This window comes from Harmonia axyridis, chromosome 5 (genome assembly GCF_914767665.1).
Source record: "Harmonia axyridis chromosome 5, icHarAxyr1.1, whole genome shotgun sequence".
Lineage (NCBI taxonomy): Eukaryota > Metazoa > Arthropoda > Insecta > Coleoptera > Coccinellidae > Harmonia > Harmonia axyridis.
This window is the reverse complement of record NC_059505.1, coordinates 7,009,700-7,028,369: the sequence shown is the minus strand read 5'-3', so window position 1 is coordinate 7,028,369 and position 18,670 is coordinate 7,009,700. Positions and strand designations below refer to the sequence as shown.

The following is an 18,670-nucleotide window of genomic DNA, read 5'->3' as shown; positions in this document are numbered from 1 at the left end:
GAGACGCCTCTTGTACGGAACAGGAATCGATTCGTTCGAACCGATCGCCCGATCACATGTGCTGATTATTTTCCATTATTGGCGATAATTTGACTGGTAGATTTACGTTCGGCTACGAATTGAATCATTGAATAATAATTGACAATCAGGGTTCATTTGTCTGAATTTAGTCGCATGCGGATAGCTTATTAGCGACTATTAGAAGTGCTGCCGTATATAAGAATTGCATTTGTTGCGGTTTCGGCTTGTTTGATGTTATTGTAGCAGCTGTGCAAAGGACCATTTAGTGATTTATGGATTGCGTAGAGGTGGAGATTTTACATGGAAACCCATTTCAGATTATAACATGTAACTCAATTAGCCATTTTCACAAAGAAGGATATCATTCTATAATTTTGGCTGTGATCAGTAGCAGACTCAGTCGTGTAGTGATCCCCTGTTCACGAGTTATTGACGCTAAAAAAAAACACATGCACTCATCAGGCTTGTCGGCGTTTGCTTCACGTTGCCGAATTTTATTGCCACTTGGGGTTCTAGATTATTTTCTTTTCAATTCTCTAATCAGAATGTTGATTCCTCAGTATGGAATGCAAAATAAAAGAAAACAATTCCATTTCATCACTTTCAACTGATCCTTCTTAAGAAATATAAGGAGTTTCATCATTTCATAGCACATTCCATTATTTTATAATATTTTCAATTTTTATATCAAATTATCTAGTACTCAATGATCTCAAACAAAGAAAAAACAAATTTTCGAGCTTTTTCTGAAATCGATACTGAACTAGGAGCCTGAAACTGCAGGCAAATAATGGAGGGTGGCATTATCTACTTTTCCTGGGAAATCTTGATTACTGGAAGAACGAATTAATTTTTTTTTTTCATTTGAACAAATTTCAAAAATGATTTTTTTATCAAATTTACCAATCTCAAACATCTTTGCATCGTGAATATCTGTAACATCTATTTGGATTCAAAATAATTGTTCATTCGCATCATTCGGTTGTTTAATTCAATCATACCAAAGAAAAAAAACGAGATGTTCGTACTTTCTGGTAGCATTTCTAATAGCCTCATCCTTTCTAGATTTCCTTTTTGGTGTTTCGGATCCAACAAAATCACAGAGTCAGATGAAACGGCATCTTATTACATGGTTTCTGAAAAAGCTATATGATGTCATGGTTGAGCAAAGAAGTATCTTAAGGATAATGCAGAAATGAAATCCCTTGAAACATGCAAATGTCTATTGTTTCTCCAACAGAATAGACATTATATCGGTGAAGATCCCAAAAAACTTCATACTCGAAATCTGAAAATACCGTAACCAAAACATCGTCTCTCCTAACCTAACCTAACCTAACATGGACATCCACCCAAAAATCTCGATAGCTTCTGTCGGCATTTGTTGGGTAGTATGAGGCTCTCCTGAAGGGCATACTCACTAAAAACCTCCATTGACACCTTGTTGAAAACATAGAAAAAAGTTCCAAGGATGCCATCCTTCCTCCACGTGCTCAGTCTTAGTGTCACTGGGTCACCAAGGATTTGGTTTTTTTCGGCGGAATGTCCAGATTTGTGGAAATCTGTCCAATCCTAGTGGAGTATGGGCTAAGGTAGAAGCAATTCGTTTCTGGTGGTAGAATCTAGGTAGCCTAAAAAGCGTGAGGCATCTACCTACCTATGAGCTCCTTCGTTCCGTGGTTTCCATCATAGCTCTGATTACGGAACTCAAGCCTGAGGTAGTTCCCCGCACAAACTTGGTCGGCAAGCCTCCTCCCCTAAAACTCAATCAAAGTGAAAGGAGATGCCTTTTGACCCTGATCTCGAACTAAGGGTCTTGGGACCGTTGCGAACTAGCACGACTAAAGCAAATCCTAACTCCTCACAGCATTGGCTTCATCTTAGTTCGTGCCGGGATGTTAAAAGTGTGGAATTTTAGTAAATTTCAGTAATTTTTACCATGAGCAGTGGCGTTGAGCTGAGAGCTAACATACTTTTTTGTTATCCTCGTTCCTATGATTCAAGGGCATTAAAGCCGTTGTTACTCCTCGAATAGTGTACCAAGAATTACACTCTAGGTCCTTAACTGTAGCCCGTTGATACATAAGCAGCCCCTATTCTACCACGTACTCACAGCCAAATGGTGGTATTTCCTTGCTTCCTTCTCGACCTCTTATGTCTCGTTAAAGACCTGTCAATGATTTCCACCTACCTTTATGGCATCTGTCTGGTCAGTTCTGCTCCTATATCTCCACTTTGGTGGACCTAGCCAACATGCTGACTGGCTGCTCTACTTCTCTTCTCGTTTTGCTCGTTCTGCTAGAAACTATCGCTTTTGAGGGGTAGAGATTTGAGGATGTTTTAGTAGTTTGTGAGGTATATGCAGGAATGTATGTTTGGAGGAACATGGGATTGTTGAGGTATGGGGAATGTAGCAGGCTGGTATTAGGCATGCCACATTTTCTAGTCAGTCATAGTTTCACTGCCTACTTTACAGCACGCAGTTGCTACAACCCCTCCCACCACAGCAAGGTGTTGACCTCGGGAGAGAACCTAACCTAACCAAAACATCGTCCCTCATTCACTGCAAACTGTGCCCATTACTATTGCATAAGATACTTCGACAAGTTGCTTCTACAACTAAGAAGAGAAATTATATAGAATTAATTGTTCTGCTGTCTTTTGAAATTGGAACAATTTACAGTAGAGAGATTTTTAAGTTGAAAAATATATTAAGCAGTTTATTTTGATGATATTTCGATTCAAAACTTTCAATTGTGAGAATTTTCCTTATGAAATAAATAGCATTTATTTATTTATTCAAAAATGAAGATCTTTATTATAAAACTTCAGAATACAAATTTATTTACACTTTTGTTTTTTTGATGCACTAAGATTCCATCTTTTTCATGAAGAGTTATGGTTCGCTAAAATGGAAGAACCGACTTTTCATTCAATATCGTTTCATCCCTATTTGTTCGCTTAGGATTTATTATTTTGAATGAGAACATATTGAATTTTCTGTTTGGAAATCCCAGTTTTGAGTAGTAATCCATCTAGTTACAGAGTGATTCAGTCAAGCCACTGTCGTGGCTTGGCTGCATAATTCATTTCTTCTTATATTCCTTTTTTAAGCTTCTTGGTGTCGTATGTATCAAAGAACTAGAACAGTATTTGCATCGCATAGAAAATTGATGGTGGGAAAAATAACACATTTTCAAACAGTACTTATACATTATTGAGAGAGATTTCGTCGTGTTTCCTTTTCGCAGATATAAAAAATTTAATGGCCTTAAGAAACCAATGGAATCACCCGAAGTATTAATTCTAATAAGGATCAAATGTTTTATTCACAATGGAAAAACGCTTTTGTACGAAAAGTTAAAGTTCAAAAGCGATCAATATTCGAAACGAAATTCTTAAGTCCATAATATTAATTAAGGCTGATTCTTGGATCGGTAGACTAGAAAGTCTAAAGAAATCACTTTCAATGTTCTCATTTCCTTCGTAGGATTAATAGAATTGATATCTGTAATATTTCACTGCTGTCATTCAATAATTCTTTTATTTCTCATCAATTCTATTCGTGGAACGTTGTTAACGAAAAGTTGAGATAATATTTCTTTCAATAAGGGAATGAGAACGGATTTATTTTATTGTTTCTAAATTTAATATCAGCACAAAATTAAATGAACACGAATTTTCGAAATTACATCAAAACTCGGCTTGTGTACAGATGAGTTGTACACTGAGTGTAATAACATTATCATGAACAAAATTAAAAAAGAACAAGAAGAAATAATGTATAAAATGAAATGAATTGTAACATATTATATACATCCCAGTCACATGAGCGTTCAATCTTTTTATGTGGAACATCCATCCTTTGAAATGTTAAGCGAATGATAGTTTCATTTAGTTTATGTTGAGAGTTAGAAAAGAGAGTTTTTTTTGTTCGGAAATTCAATTCTTTGGGCCTATGGATTCTGTAATTTTTCAGTTAAAATGTAAATCACGTACAGGTCATACCTCCGTGTGGAACGTTTATACTGTATTTCAGAATAAACTATTATTATTATTATACAATAGGTAAAACTCATATAGGTACCTAGATCAATGTGAAAATAATACTATAAAGAAAAGTTTTATCCCTATGAAATGTTTTATCCCTATTTATGTGATGTTAATCTGAATGGTGGTGTGACTGTTTTTTCAGTGTTATAAAAATGATTTGTATTTCTCTTCGTTCCTAAATGAAAATCATACACATTGGGGAAGTGATCCTGTGTTCATTTACTCTTTTTCTTGAGGGTGAAATTTTGAGTTTTTTGTAACGATATACGTAATCTACATTGTCTTGGGTATAATTGAAATTTGAGGAACCTCAATTAGCTGGTAATCCAACCTTTGTAGGGCAAAATACCTTTTTTATAAATAACCAATTCTGGTAGTCCGACCAGGATTGAAAATTATTCAAGGAATTTATAAATGTTTTCTAACTTCGGTCATGACATATTTTTATGATTGCTGTGTTATGAAAAAACACATTTCACTTTATCAATAATTAAAATGATTTTTTTCATAGGTGTCCAGAAGAACTGGAAGCAACATGAAAAACGTCCAATATGTTCAGTGAGAGAGATGTTCACAAGATATTTGGACATCACAACACCACCACCTCCTAACTTGCTTCAACATTTCGCCTCCATCGCTGTTGGTGAGGATCGTAAAAGGCTAGAGATCCTTGCTACTGTAAGTTCTGCTCAATGGACTAGTTTTCATTTTTTTTGTTAAAGATTAATTCTAAAAATTTAAGTAAAATGAAACAAAAATGTGGAAGAATCATTGAATTATCTCTAGAAATGAAAAAGTTATGGAACTTTGAAGTTGCGCTTGGAAGAATAATTTCATAGTACGTGTAAGTGGCGTGACGTCACACACTAGACGACTGGTATTCGCAGAGTGCTTACGAATTCATTGGTGTACAATCACTTGTTCCGTTCGTGTCGTGTTTTGTTCGTTTCACGATGGCTGAAATAACTTACTATATACATACATATAAATTACTTTTTTTTCTTTTCACTTTTAACTCCTCACATAAATATGTTTTGCCATTGATAGACTTCAACAACCAGTACTCAACTACAAACTGTTTATGAAACTTTTTTTAAATAAATCATCGTTATAAGTTGAACCATGATGAAGCAAACTCAAAAGTAGGTACTTACTTGAAAAGTTTAACTCCTTTTATTTCTGCACTGACATAAGATGGATTTGAAGAAAAAAACTCCATCAGTCCATCACTGCGAATATATCTATTTTAGGCAAATTGTCACTTTGTCCTTTCACGAAGCCTTCTTCCATTATGGTGACATAAAAACAAAACTCGAGTTAAAACTACACAACTACAAACGGCGCCTTGGCGCGACTAAGTATTCAAACGTAATTTATGGTGTAGCGATTACAGGCAAGAGCCGTGACGTCACAGACCAAAGACGTTCCGCGCTAAAATACGTAAATTTGAATAATCTATTTCTCAGTCAGTTTTGCTCTATATTTTAATTCTATCGTGTCAAATATAGTATTATCAACATCACTAAACTTGTCCATTCCAAGTGCGGTAGAGTGAAAATCAATCTGAACTCTCACTTTCAGGAATCAACTGAATATGAAGATTGGAGGCATTATAATTTCCCGAATCTACTAGAGGTCCTTAAGGAATTTCCAAGTGTTAAGCCTTTCGCTCCCCTTCTGATCGCTCAGTTACCTGTTCTACAGCCTAGGTTCTACTCAATTTCTTCCAGTCCTCTGAAACATCCCAAAGAAGTTCATCTTACTGTTGCTATTGTCCAGTACAATACACAAGGTTGGTTATTTTCATTTTGAGTGTTTGAGACCCGAGCAGAACGCTATGTCAGTTATTGCATGTACAGTTATTCGTAGATCACACTATTGTACAGGGTGGGCAAATAAGCGAGGTAAGCGGATTCATCTCACGATCCACTCATCGTAGAGACTTGCGTTAAAAATTTTTACGTCTAAAGTGTACAAGAAAACTCACTGGAAATTGTTTTGAAGTTCATACCTCTACCGCTAGAGGCGTAATAGCTATCGTCGAGTAGAAAAATGAATTTTACTCGAAAATGTTTCATATCAAGTTGAAGAAAAAATATCATCACTGTAATCCTTGTAAAATTCTCTATCTTTTTGAATTGTCACTTTCGATTTCACGACATCAAATAAGGGTAGGTGAAAGGGAGAAATCTGAATCATTGAAGTGCCCTGTAACTTCAGTTTGGCGCAACATTTTTAAGAAAATTAGATATCGCCTGAAAGATAATATCTTGTTGATTGAGGACAAAATATACTCATGATAAATTTGTGTTTTCTGCTTTCGATAGGGGGCGCTAAGTTATAAGTTCATTGTTTTGTTCATTTTATTTCGAAATTTCAAATGTAATGATAGAATTTTCTTAACAGAAACAGAAATTTCATCAAATGTGCATGAAAAAACGTGCAGGTCGCAAAGCGATAGTTTCAGGCGTTCTGAAGTTTTGGCCGAAAGAAGATATTCTTCAACTGATGCACGGCGAAAAACTAAATTGTGTCTTTAAGTTCTGACAGAAACAGAAATCCCATCAAATTTGTATGGAAAACCTAAAAGGTCGAAAGCGATAGCTTCAGGCGTTCTGGAGTTATGGCCGAAAAAAGATATTCTGATGCACTGAAAAACTAAATTGTTGCTTCTTTCGGCCATATCTCCAGAACGCCTGAAGCTATTGCTTTGCAACCTTCTGGTTTTTCCATACAAATTTGATGGGATTTCTGTTTTTGTCAAAACCTAAAGACACAATTTGGTTTTTCGCATCATTTGAAGAATATCTTCTTTCGGCCATAACTCCAGAACGCCTGAAACTATCGCTTTGCGACCTGCATGTGTTTTCATGCAAATTTGATGAAATTTCAGTTTCGGCCATAACTCCAGAACGCCTGAAACTATCGCTTTGCGACCTTCAGGTTTTTTCATGCAAATTTGATGAAACTTTTGTTTCTGTTAAGAAAATCTTATCTTTACATTTGAAATTTCGGTGTAAAATGAACAAAACAATGAACTTCTGACTTAGCGCCCCCTATCGAAAGCAGCAAACATAAATTTATCATGAGAATATTTGGTCCTCAATCAACGAGATATTACCTCTCTGACGAGATCTAATTCACTCAAAAAAGTTGAGCCAAACTGAAGTTACAGGCATTTCAATCAGTCAGATTCCTCCCTTTCCCCTACCCTTATTTGATGTCGTAGATTGGAAAGTGACGATTCAAATAGATAAAGAATTTTCCAAGGATTACAATGATGATATTTTTTTTCAACTTCGTAAGAAATATTTTCGAGTGGAAATTCATTTTTCTACTCGACGAGAGCTATCACGCCCCCTAGCGGTAGAGGTATGAACTTCAAAACAATTTCCAGTGTGTTTTCTTGTACACTTTAGTGGTAAAATGTTTTACTGCAAGTCTCTACGATGAGTGGATCCTGAGATATAGCCGCTTACCTCGCTTATTTGCCCACCCTGTACATATATTGTATTGCATCAGTTCCAAGTTGATCTGAAAACAGAATTCCATTAATGTGTTTAACATATTTGCAGATGGAAAAGGACCAAGACATTTCGGAGTATGTTCTAATTTCTTGAACGAAATTGAGGTAGGAGAAGAGGTTTGTGTTTTCATCAGGAGGTATGTTAATTTAAATTATTCATCCTCATAATTTCTGACGTTCTTCGATTTTAGGGCACCCAACTTCCATCTCCCAGAAGATTTGACCAAACCAATTATTCTTGTTGGACCTGGAACTGGCATAGCACCATTCAAAGGATTTTGGGAACATAGACTCATGTTATCGTCCTCACATAACTACCAACTAGGAAAGATGCTGCTTTTCTTTGGTTGTAGAGCGAAAGAACTCGATCTTTACAAATCTGAAAAGGAGGACATGGTTGCGAAAAGAATAATTGACAAAACCTTCTTGGCCTTGTCTCGTGAACCCGGAAAACCCAAGGTGAATAATGAAACCAGTTCTAGACCAAAATGCTCAGGGAGGTGGCCGGTACAAACTTCAATGATAAGACAGAAAAAAATATTATTTCATTTGATATTTCAAGTTAGATTTGAAATTCACAAATCGATCAGTTCCTTCGAAATACGAAGATAATGGTGAATAGCTATTAGGATTTTTTAAGGAGGTTTCATTGCACCGTGTCCATATGGTCTATTGTGCCCTCCATCAAAGCTGCTCTCGCCATTTAGTCATCATAGTCTACAGCTCACTCTCCAGATCCAGAGTTCTAATGATGGCTTCTAGGAGGTTACTTCCTTAATTCTTCGAGTCTCTTGACCAAAGCATTTTGTCACCAGGTGATCCGAAGTTTATTCCTCCTCCCTGTAGAGTCTGCACTTGTCGTTTTCTGCTCGACTCATTCTCATGAGGTGCTTGCTGAAGCCGCAATGCCCTGTGAGAAATCCACTGAAGAAGTGTAGCATATTTTTAAAATCCAGATACTTCTTAGATCCCATGTATCAAAGTTTAAATACACTTTTTGGAATGATTCAACCCAGGAAGATTCCTCCTGAGAGTTACTCATTCGGTTTTGTCCTTCTCGTGAAACTTTTTCTTGTTGGTACATTTACCTATATTACAGAAAGGTTCTGGGGACAACGAAAGGAGTTAGTGCTTTTTTTCTGGCAAGTGTGTTGGCTCCCCATTTCCTTAGCAGACATAATATTTCTCGCCTATTCAGTCGAGTTTTCTTCAGCACTCAAATACCATCTTAGATGATATGTGAGCTTCATCACATTTCTGATGGTTTCTTACTAGGTTCATTTCTACACATCTTTCGACTGCATGTATCTCTGCCTAAAAGACACTCGGATAGCGGCCTAATGAGTGAGCATTTGGTTCCAGTCCCGAATACTCTAGCGCCAGTCTCTGTCGTAGTTTTAGAACTATATGTGTACAATTTATAGTTGAAATTGTGTTAAAATTAATATTGAGATCGATAAATAGTCCAGTATATGAGTACATTTTACCTGGAAAAAATTCCGAACTCAATGTAACTTCTACATGTTGTTTCGGGGTGCTGTGGGATGATTCTGTCAAGTTATCCAACACAACGACCCTGTACTAACTTAAGGAGGGGCTGAAGAACCTCAACATTCTCGGACTTTTTTCGGTTTTTTGCTTATAAATTTCAACTTGATTAGTTTTCGATTCAAAGTTGTAGATAATTAAATTCTTTATAATTTCGTTTCGCGAAATTTTTTTCTAAACCATATATCAACCGAGATACAGCCAATCAAAATTACAGGAATTTTCTCAAAATGTCAAAAATTGGCAAAAAACAAAGATCTAACTAACAATTACCAGCCGTTCTATGGTAATTATGATCATTACTTATCAATATCGACATATTGAACCTAGGGAGGTGGAGAGGGGAGGTAGCTTTGACTAAAAATAGATATTTAAATGTTATCGTGGCATGTTATCACCTTACTGTTAACTCCTATCAACCCATAATTATTTTGAACCTTAGAAATCAGATCAACTCGGTAAAATCAATAAATAATAACCAAGAATTAATTGAAAATAATGATTGTATATAACCCGTAAAAAGTCCAAAAATGTTGGGATTCTTCTGCATGATATTTTCCAAAATTTGCCCGCAAAATTGAATTTCGTTGAGGTGAATAATTATGCGAGTAATATTTTCGCACGTTAACAATTACCATTGTTCACTAAGTAATACAACATCGAAGATTTCTTAACAGAATTGACAAACTTGATTTTGTCAGAAACGTACCCATTAAGATAAAAACAGCCATATCTTTTTTCTTTGAATAACAAATGACTTGTGTGATACCTCTTTGAAATCACTATAGAATAGACAATTTATTGGTGTAATGTGCAGCAGTAGCTCGGTACATTTTTTTCCACTACGATGTGCTAAACTTCATGAACAAAATAATCCACTACCAAAATTTCCAATAAAAATAGTTCTCATAGCCCCACTTTAAAATTTTCTGAGAATGTTTTTAATGTAAACGTTAAAATCATTCTTCAGCAATATTTTACAAAAAAAATTAACCAGAAAGATGTAAAATTGTACCAACCGTAAGGGCAAAACTATTGAAAGGAGCGAAAATTCATTATTTTCAACAAAAAAAAATATCTCGAAATTGGTAAGACTTTTATAATGGGAATTTTGTCATAGCAGGTGGGTTATCCTTTGATCTACATTCTCCCTCGGTTTGACGTGGTCTTTACGGGACAGCCTGTATATACGGACTCGCCACTTTATTATCAAAATATTTAGGAATTTATATTCATATAGTTTTAAAGACAATAATTAATTTTACATTGGGAAATTTATATTCATATGATTTCAATAAAAATAATTAATTTTATATTTGTCTCTACACATTATTTATTTAGCTTTACTTTTTATATAACCCTAATTCTTTCAGTCCCTCTCCTCTCAATTCTCATCAATAAAGTTTTATTTTCAGACATATGTGCAGAACGTCATCATGGAACAAGCAGCTGAGGTGTTCAAAATCCTCTTCTTAGAAGAAGGACACTTTTACGTATGTGGTGACTGTACAATGGCCGAAGATGTCCTCAGAACACTAAAAGGGATTTTACAGAAATTCGGCAACTTAGATGAAGCAAAAGTGGACAAATATCTGTTAAGATTGAGAGTGAGTATCCGAAACATTGTAAATATATATTTCAATGAATCTTGAGAAAGTATTATTCAACTTGAGATTAATTTTTGTCTCGATTTCCCAGGATGAAAACAGATACCATGAGGACATCTTCGGCATAACTTTGAGGACAGCGGAGATCCATAAGAGTAGCAGAGAATCAGCTAGACAGAGAATGGCTTCAGAACCTTGAGAATTCGAAGAAAAATATGATCTATAATAAATTTTATATTGTGATAAATTTAGGCCAATGGTTTGGATCAATTATTATGATAAATATAATTAACACTCTGAATTTCAACAGTTTCGTGATTTTTAATGTATGCATCTCGCAGAAGATTTGACCAAACCAATTATTCTTGTTGGACCTGGAACTGGCATAGCACCATTTAAAGGATTTGGGAGCACAGACTTATGTTATCGTCTATGCAGAACTACCAACTAGGAAAGATGCTCCTCTTCTTTGGTTGTAGAAAAAACTCGATCTTTACAAATCTGAAAAGGAGGACATGGTTGCAAACAAAATTATTAACAAAACCTTCTTGGCCTTGTCTCGTGAACCCGGAAAACCCAAGGTGAATAATCAAACCAGTTCTAGGGCAAATACTCAGGGAGGTGGCCGGTACAAACTTCAATGATAAGACAGAAAAAAATATTATTTCATATGATATTTTTAGTTAGATTTGAAATTCACAAATCGATCAGTTCCTTCGAAATACGAAGATAATGGTGAATACCTATTAGGATTTTTTAAGGAGGTTTTATTGCACCGTGTCCTTATGGTCTATTGTGCCCTCCATCAGAGGTGCTCTCGCCATTAGTCATCATAGTCTACAGCTCACTCTCTAGATCCAGAGTTCTAAAGACCTCCACTATCTGGGATGGCTTCAAGGAATTCTACGAGTCTCTCAACCGAAGCATTTTGTCACCAGGTGATCTGAAGTTTATTCCTCCTCCCTGTAGAGTCAGCACTTGTCGTTTTCTGCTCGATTCATTCTCATGAGGTGCTTGCTGAAGCCGCAATGCCCTGTAAGGAATCCACTGAAGAAGTGTAGCATATTTCTGGTAAAATGCAGATACTTCTTAGATCCCATTGCATCAAAGTTTAAATAAAACTTTTTGGAATGATTCAACCCAGGAAGATTCCTCCTGAGTGGTTTACATTCGGTTTTGTCCTTCTCGTGAAACTCTTTCTTGTTGGTACATTTACCTAAATCACAGAAAGGTTCTGGGGACAACGAAAGGATTTAGTGGTTTGGATCAATTATTATGATAAATATAATTAACACTCTGAATTTCAACAGTTTCGTGATTTTTAATGTATGCAATCTCCCAGAAGATTCGACCAAACCAATTATTCTTGTTGGACCTGGAACAGGCATAGCACCATTTAAAGGAATTTGGAGCACAGACTTATGTTATCGTCTATGCAGAACTACCAACTAGAAAAGATGCTGCTCTTCTTTGGTTGTAGAGCGAAAGATCTCCTCGATCTTTACAAATCTGAAAAGGAGGACATGGTTGCAAACAAAATTATTGACAAAACCTTCTTGGTCTGGCATAGCATCATTTAAAGGATTTTGGAGCACAGACTTATGTTATCGTCTATGCAGAACTACCAACTAGAAAAGATGCTGCTCTTCTTTGGTTGTAGAGCGAGAGATCTATACAAATCTGAAAAGGAGGACATGGTTGCGAAAAGAATAATTGACAAAACGAATTGAACAAATTGAATAAATTGTATACAACTGTTCCTTGTGACTGATATTCCTCACCATCGAATTGACAAAACCTTCTTGGCCTTGTCTCGTGAACCAGGAAAACCCAAGGTGAATAATGAAACCAGTTCTAGGGCAAAATGCTCAGGGAGGTGGCCGGCACAAACTTCAATGATAAGGCAGAAAAAAATATTATTTCATATGATATTTTTAGTTAGATTTGAAATTCACAAATCGATCAGTTCCTTCGAAATACGAAGATAATGGTGAATACCTATTAGGATTTTTTAAGGAGGTTTTATTGCACCGTGTCCTTATGGTCCATTGTGCCCTCCATCAGAGGTCCTCTCGCCATTAGTCATCATAGTCTACAGCTCACTCTCTAGATCCAGAGTTCTAATGACCTCCACTATCTGGGATAGCTTCAAGGAGTTCTACGAGTCTCTCAACCGAAGCATTTTGTCACCAGGTGATCTGAAGTTTATTCCTCCTCCCTGTAGATCCAGCACTTGTCGTTTTCTGCTTGACTCATTCTCATGAGGTGCTTGCTGAAGCCGCAATGCCCTGTAAGGAATCCACTGAAGCAGTGTAGCATATTTTTGGTAAAATCCAGATACTTCTTAGATCCCATTGCATCAAAGTTTAAATAAAACTTTTTGGAATTATTCAACCCAGGAAGATTCCTCCTGAGTGGTTTACATTCGGTTTTGTCCTTCTCGTGAAACTCTTTCTTGTTGGTACATTTACCTATATCACAGAAAGGTTCTGGGGACAACGAAAGGATTTAGTGGTTTGGATCAATTATTATGATAAATATAATTAACACTCTGAATTTCAACAGTTTCGTGATTTTTAATGTATGCAATCTCCCAGAAGATTCGACCAAACCAATTATTCTTGTTGGACCTGGAACAGGCATAGCACCATTTAAAGGAATTTGGAGCACAGACTTATGTTATCGTCTATGCAGAACTACCAACTAGGAAAGATGCTGCTCTTCTTTGGTTGTAGAGCGAGAGAACTCGATCTATACAAATCTGAAAAGGAGGACATGGTTGCGAAAAGAATAATTGACAAAACCTTCTTGGCCTTGTCTCGTGAACCCGGAAAACCCAAGGTGAATAATGAAACCAGTTCTAGGGCAAAATGCTCAGGGAGGTGGCCGGTACAAACTTCAATGATAAGGCAGAAAAAAATACTATTTCATATGATATTTTTAGTTAGATTTTAAATTCACAAATCGATCAGTTCCTTCGAAATACGAAGATAATGGTGAATACCTATTAGGATTTTTTAAGGAGGTTTTATTGCACCGTGTCCTTATGGTCCATTGTGCCCTCCATCAGAGGTGCTCTCGCTATTAGTCATCATAGTCTACAGCTCACTCTCTAGATCCAGAGTTCTAAAGACCTTCAATATCTGGGATGGCTTCAAGGAGTTCTACGAGTCTCTCAACCGAAGCATTTTGTCACCAGGTGATCCGGAGTTTATTCCTCCTCCCTGTAGAGTCAGCACTTGTCGTTTTCTGCTCGACTCATTCTCATGAGGTGCTTGCTGAAGCCGCAATGCCCTGTAAGGAATCCACTGAAGAAGTGTAGCATATTTTTGTTGAAATCCAGATACTTCTTAGATCCCATTGCATCAAAGTTTAAATGAAACTTTTTGGAATGATTCAACCCAGGAAGATTCCTCCTGACTGGTTCACATTCGGTTTTGTCCTTCTCGTGAAACTCTTTCTTGTTGGTACATTTACCTTTATCACAGAAAGGTTCTGGGGACAACGAAAGAATTTAGTGGTTTGGATCAATTATTATGATAAATATAATTAACACTCTGAATTTCAACAGTTTCGTGATTTTTGATGTATGCCGCTCTAATCTAGTGAATATTTTTTCTGATTCATCCTTTTTTTTACATAAATTTTGAATATGTATTGAATTTTCAATTATGTATTATGTTTGAGGAGCGGTATCATCGTATCTTTTCTGACTAATTACTATTAAGATTTTTTTAGATTTGCATATATTCTCTACTCTTGTTGTAATCATCAATTATTTTATCTTCAATCTAAGAATCTGACGATTAATCCGCAAAAATGAGACTTATTCTGATGAAACAAGTATAAGACCTAAATATAGTATTAAGTCTAATCAGTTTAGGAGGTACACTTCCTGTATATAAATGCACAAAGTTTAATTCTATGTTGAAATCAAATAAAAAAATTAACTATTATTCTACTTGTTACATAAATCATGTCATCGAATTTATCTAACTCATAAGGGAAATATTGAATAAATTATGTCAATCAAATTTGTTTTTCCTCATACCGCCTTCTTTTTGCCCTATATCGAACTTATTAGTTTCATTCGTGATCCGATTTTTCTTCTGGAGTTAGCGTGTTTACGACCGACCGGACAGAATTGAATTTGAACATGAATTCTTCATCAGGAAATCGAAACTTATCGTTTAAGACTATTTCAAAATTCGAAAAATCCAGACATCGTCACGAAATGATAAAGGATATGTCAAGGCACTCCATATTTAGTTGAAGCCAAAGACACAGCACATTTGGTTACCTTATTTTTGAGAATAATAAACCAAAATCACATTTCGAATTAGAGCTTTGAGTGAATATCTCTCTAAAATACACTCAAAACCCAGGCAACGTTGAGATTCTCAAAACCACCCTGCTTGAGGTGAACAAAACTAAACCATTATCTCAGACCGGTTTAGGCTGAATCGGTAATTTTTTTCTCGAAATAAAATGGTTCAGATCCACGAAATATAAGATTCAATGACATATAGCGGTTGTCGTTCGTAGATAATTTCATTGGACTTGGCAATTGACGAAAGAAAGATGAATAAATATATACCGAAAAAAAAGAAGCATCCCTGGCGGGGATCGAACCCACGACCTTTGGATTAGAAGTCCAACGCGCTATCCTCTGCGCCACAGGGACGGATGGCGATGGATCAATTCCACATTTATTCATACTACCTATAAAAATGTTAGAGCTAGTTCAACAATTTCATTTATTTCTCGGTTTATTTATAATTTGGTTCGAAATAAACTAAAAAAATCTCTATTTTCAATAATTTATTAGGTTATAATCAAGCAAAGAATTGGAAGAAATGGATATGAGTCAATTCATATATTTGGTATTCCATGTCTTGGCTCTGAGTATCTATCCTATTAATGATTTCTTCACTGAAATACATTGATCTACATTTTCCCATATATGAATCTTTCGATAGTTAAAATCAACTAATAAAATATCACGTTAAGATTGTAATGAGAGAATAACCTCTATTCCCCAGATTGATCTACAGTTTTGAGTACCTACATTATTAATGATTGCTTCACTGAAAGACACTGATCTATATTTTCTCATATATGAATCTTTCGATAGTTGAAATCGATTGATACAATTATCACCTTGAGATTTTAATGAGAGAATAACCTGATTTCCTCAGCTTGATCCACGTAATGGCCTGATCCCACTTTTCACATTTTCGGTGGATGCGAAACCTCTACAATGTATGTGAAATTGCTTAACTGTTGTAAAGAGCAAAATTAAATTAGGTTTGGTTGAAAAAACTAAAAACACGCTTTGATAGTAATCGGAAATAAAAAGTTGAAATCTTTTTTTCATATTGGTATATACCTATAAGGATGGGATAAATGGTATCAAGAAATTAAAAAAGCGTTGAGTGCTACAGTCAGCTATTGAAACTCTTTTTGATTATTAGGCAAATATTACTGAATTATCCTCACACTTCTGAAACCATTATTTATAATACTTATAGGGGTCTTTGTAATTTTTTTTATTATAATCCATTCTTCACATATTTGCACCGGTTGAGTGTAAGAATAGCCTAAAAAAGGCAAAATAAAGACGTTTTTTATTATTATTATTATTCCGAACTGTTGCAGAAGCAGTTTTTCTAACTACTTATAATATCGTTCAATTTTATTAATTTTTTATCCCTCTCCAGAAGAAAATCTTCAATTCTAACAAAATTATTGTAGTCATCGGTTCTCTATTTCTATCAATATGAATTGTGAACTGAATTTTTAATATGGGTGAAAATTATTATATTTATGAAGACTCCTATATAGACATTTCCTGGTGAATTGTTCTATTGTAATGTTTCACAAAAGACATCAGTCTTTTGTCTTTTCATACTTAAATACCTACATGAAGCTTCCTAAAACAAATTATGTGAAGGAATGAAAATTCACCATGTACCATTGATTGTAATTAAATTAGAGTTATTCTATTTCCACTTTTAATTTTTTAATATAACAAATGTTTCGCTATACAGTAGCTTCTTCAGATATTTTACATTTTTGAATAAGTTCCACTTTTAATCATTCAATATAACAATTGTTTCGCTATACACATACAGTAGCTTCTTGAAGCATAGTTTGTCGGTTGTCGCTATACACCAATAACTATTCGCGTTATTCAAAAATGTAAAATAGCTACTATGTATAGGTAGCGACCCCCGACAAACAATGCTTCTTGAAAGCACAATTCGTCAAGATTGACTGAAGAAGACTTGGAATAGTGAAATATGTCCCAGAGGTGCGGTTATTGTCTCTCATTTTTCAGGCAGTAAATTTTACTCCTGGGTTGTCACCTAAAAATGATCAACTAAGGGGTTAGGGGAGAACAGTACCAAAATGTGCGAAGGTTGGAGTCCAAACCAGAACAATTATTAAGAGGTGTTTTTCATCTAATTTCAGATATATCTTTTGATTGTTTTGAAATTGTGAGGGATTCAATTTTTTTAGGTTGAGAAATTATTGTTTGTTGTAATTTTGCTTTCTGTGATTACCATCATTATTGTTGTTGGTGTGGAAATAAAATAAAGTAAACAGAAGTAGACATCACAGTTTTTCCACCAATAGAAATGGGGATGAAACATATCTGATTCGAAACCCCTACCAACTAGAAAATGTGCATTTTTTTCAATTGAAACATAAACAACATCAAAGTGTGAGAAGTGTATAATGAAAAAAAAAACATCACATTTAAATCTATATTTGAAAAAGATTCATACTATACAAGTTCATGTGAATACGTATAACAAGAATATCCAAAAATATAAAACTCTAACATTCATATAAATGTGATGATATCATTAATTAGTAAGGTACTCAAATAAATATAGTTCCTTATAAATTAGGTTTCAACAGAAAACTAAAATTTCATAATTGTAATCAAATACTTATTCATTATTATTAACACAACAAATCATATGAGTTCAACTCGATCTCGAACTATTTTAAACCCAGAATTTTTTTCTGATAAATCTTATGATACAACTCAAAATATATGATTTATACATTTACACTTTTGGCGCGTCTACTCAGGCGTAGATGTTTCGTCGATAATGGTTCCTGATGGAGCTAGCTAGGCAGAGACCGAAGAGAGCACCCAAAATCTGAAAATAAAATTATTACTGTTATTCAACACATGTCTCAAGGCAACAGAAATATTAGGCCAATTGAAAAGTCCCCAATCTGTTGCACAGATGGCGGTGCTAGTATTTAATCCATATAATTTTTAGTTAGTACCGAACGTCAAACGATACGTGTCAAATTTTGACAGCTGTCCGACCATTAGTTTGTGAGATATTGCGTTGTGAGTGTAGCTAATTTTGTTATTTGAAAAAAGATTGAATAAAAAGAATTTTGTGTGCTGATAAAGTAGTGCTTTTCGAGGGGAAAAATACCCTTGAAGCAAAATCTTGGCTTGATGAAGAGTTTTCGAGGTCCGCACCAGGAAAATTAACCATCATTGATTGGTATGCTAATTTTGTGTAAGTGGTGAAATGAGCACCGAAAATGGCGAACGCAGTGGACGCCCAAAGGAGGCTGTTACCGACGAAAAAATCAAAAAAGTTCACAAAATAATTTCGAATGACCGTAAAGAGAAGTTTATCGAGATAGCAGACATTGTGAAGATATCCTAACGTTCACATCATATCATTCACGAATATGTGTACATGAGAAAGCTGTGTGCAAGATAGGTGCCGCGCGAGCTCACAATCGATCAAAAGCAACAATGTGTTAATGATTCTGAGCAGTGTTTGAAGCTGTTTAAGTGCAATAAACCTTAATTTTTGCGTCGATATGTGACAATGGATGAAACATGGATCTATCATTTCACTTCGGAGTTCAA

General features: G+C 35.3%; 2 protein-coding genes and 1 non-coding gene across 6 annotated transcripts in view; 1 reads left to right on the top strand and 2 right to left on the bottom strand.

Annotated features, from left to right (window-relative positions):
- Positions 1-14,789, top strand: part of LOC123680417 (nitric oxide synthase-like protein) — a 171,100-nt gene extending 156,311 nt beyond the window's left edge. For 2 of the 3 annotated variants that reach the window (XM_045618310.1, XM_045618309.1), the window contains 6 exons: positions 4,586-4,752; positions 5,656-5,866; positions 7,650-7,737; positions 7,792-8,059; positions 10,564-10,755; positions 10,847-14,789. In XM_045618310.1, coding sequence (XP_045474266.1) covers positions 4,586-4,752; positions 5,656-5,866; positions 7,650-7,737; positions 7,792-8,059; positions 10,564-10,755; positions 10,847-10,954 — 1,034 coding nt within the window. In that variant the 3' untranslated portion in view covers positions 10,955-14,789. The remainder of the gene's footprint in view (positions 1-4,585; positions 4,753-5,655; positions 5,867-7,649; positions 7,738-7,791; positions 8,060-10,563; positions 10,756-10,846) is intronic. The other variant, XM_045618311.1, reaches the window with a different exon arrangement.
- Positions 14,790-15,366: 577 nt separating this feature from the next.
- On the bottom strand, positions 15,367-15,439 carry Trnar-ucu. Its single transcript has one exon. It is a non-coding gene; the product is annotated as a tRNA-Arg (tRNA).
- A 2,072-nt stretch (positions 15,440-17,511) lies between these two features.
- Positions 17,512-18,670, bottom strand: part of LOC123680205 (CD63 antigen-like) — a 30,610-nt gene continuing 29,451 nt past the window's right edge. For both annotated transcript variants that reach the window (XM_045617993.1, XM_045617992.1), the window contains exon 6: positions 17,512-17,930. In XM_045617993.1, the coding sequence (XP_045473949.1) occupies positions 17,856-17,930 (75 nt within the window). In that variant the 3' untranslated portion in view covers positions 17,512-17,855. The remainder of the gene's footprint in view (positions 17,931-18,670) is intronic.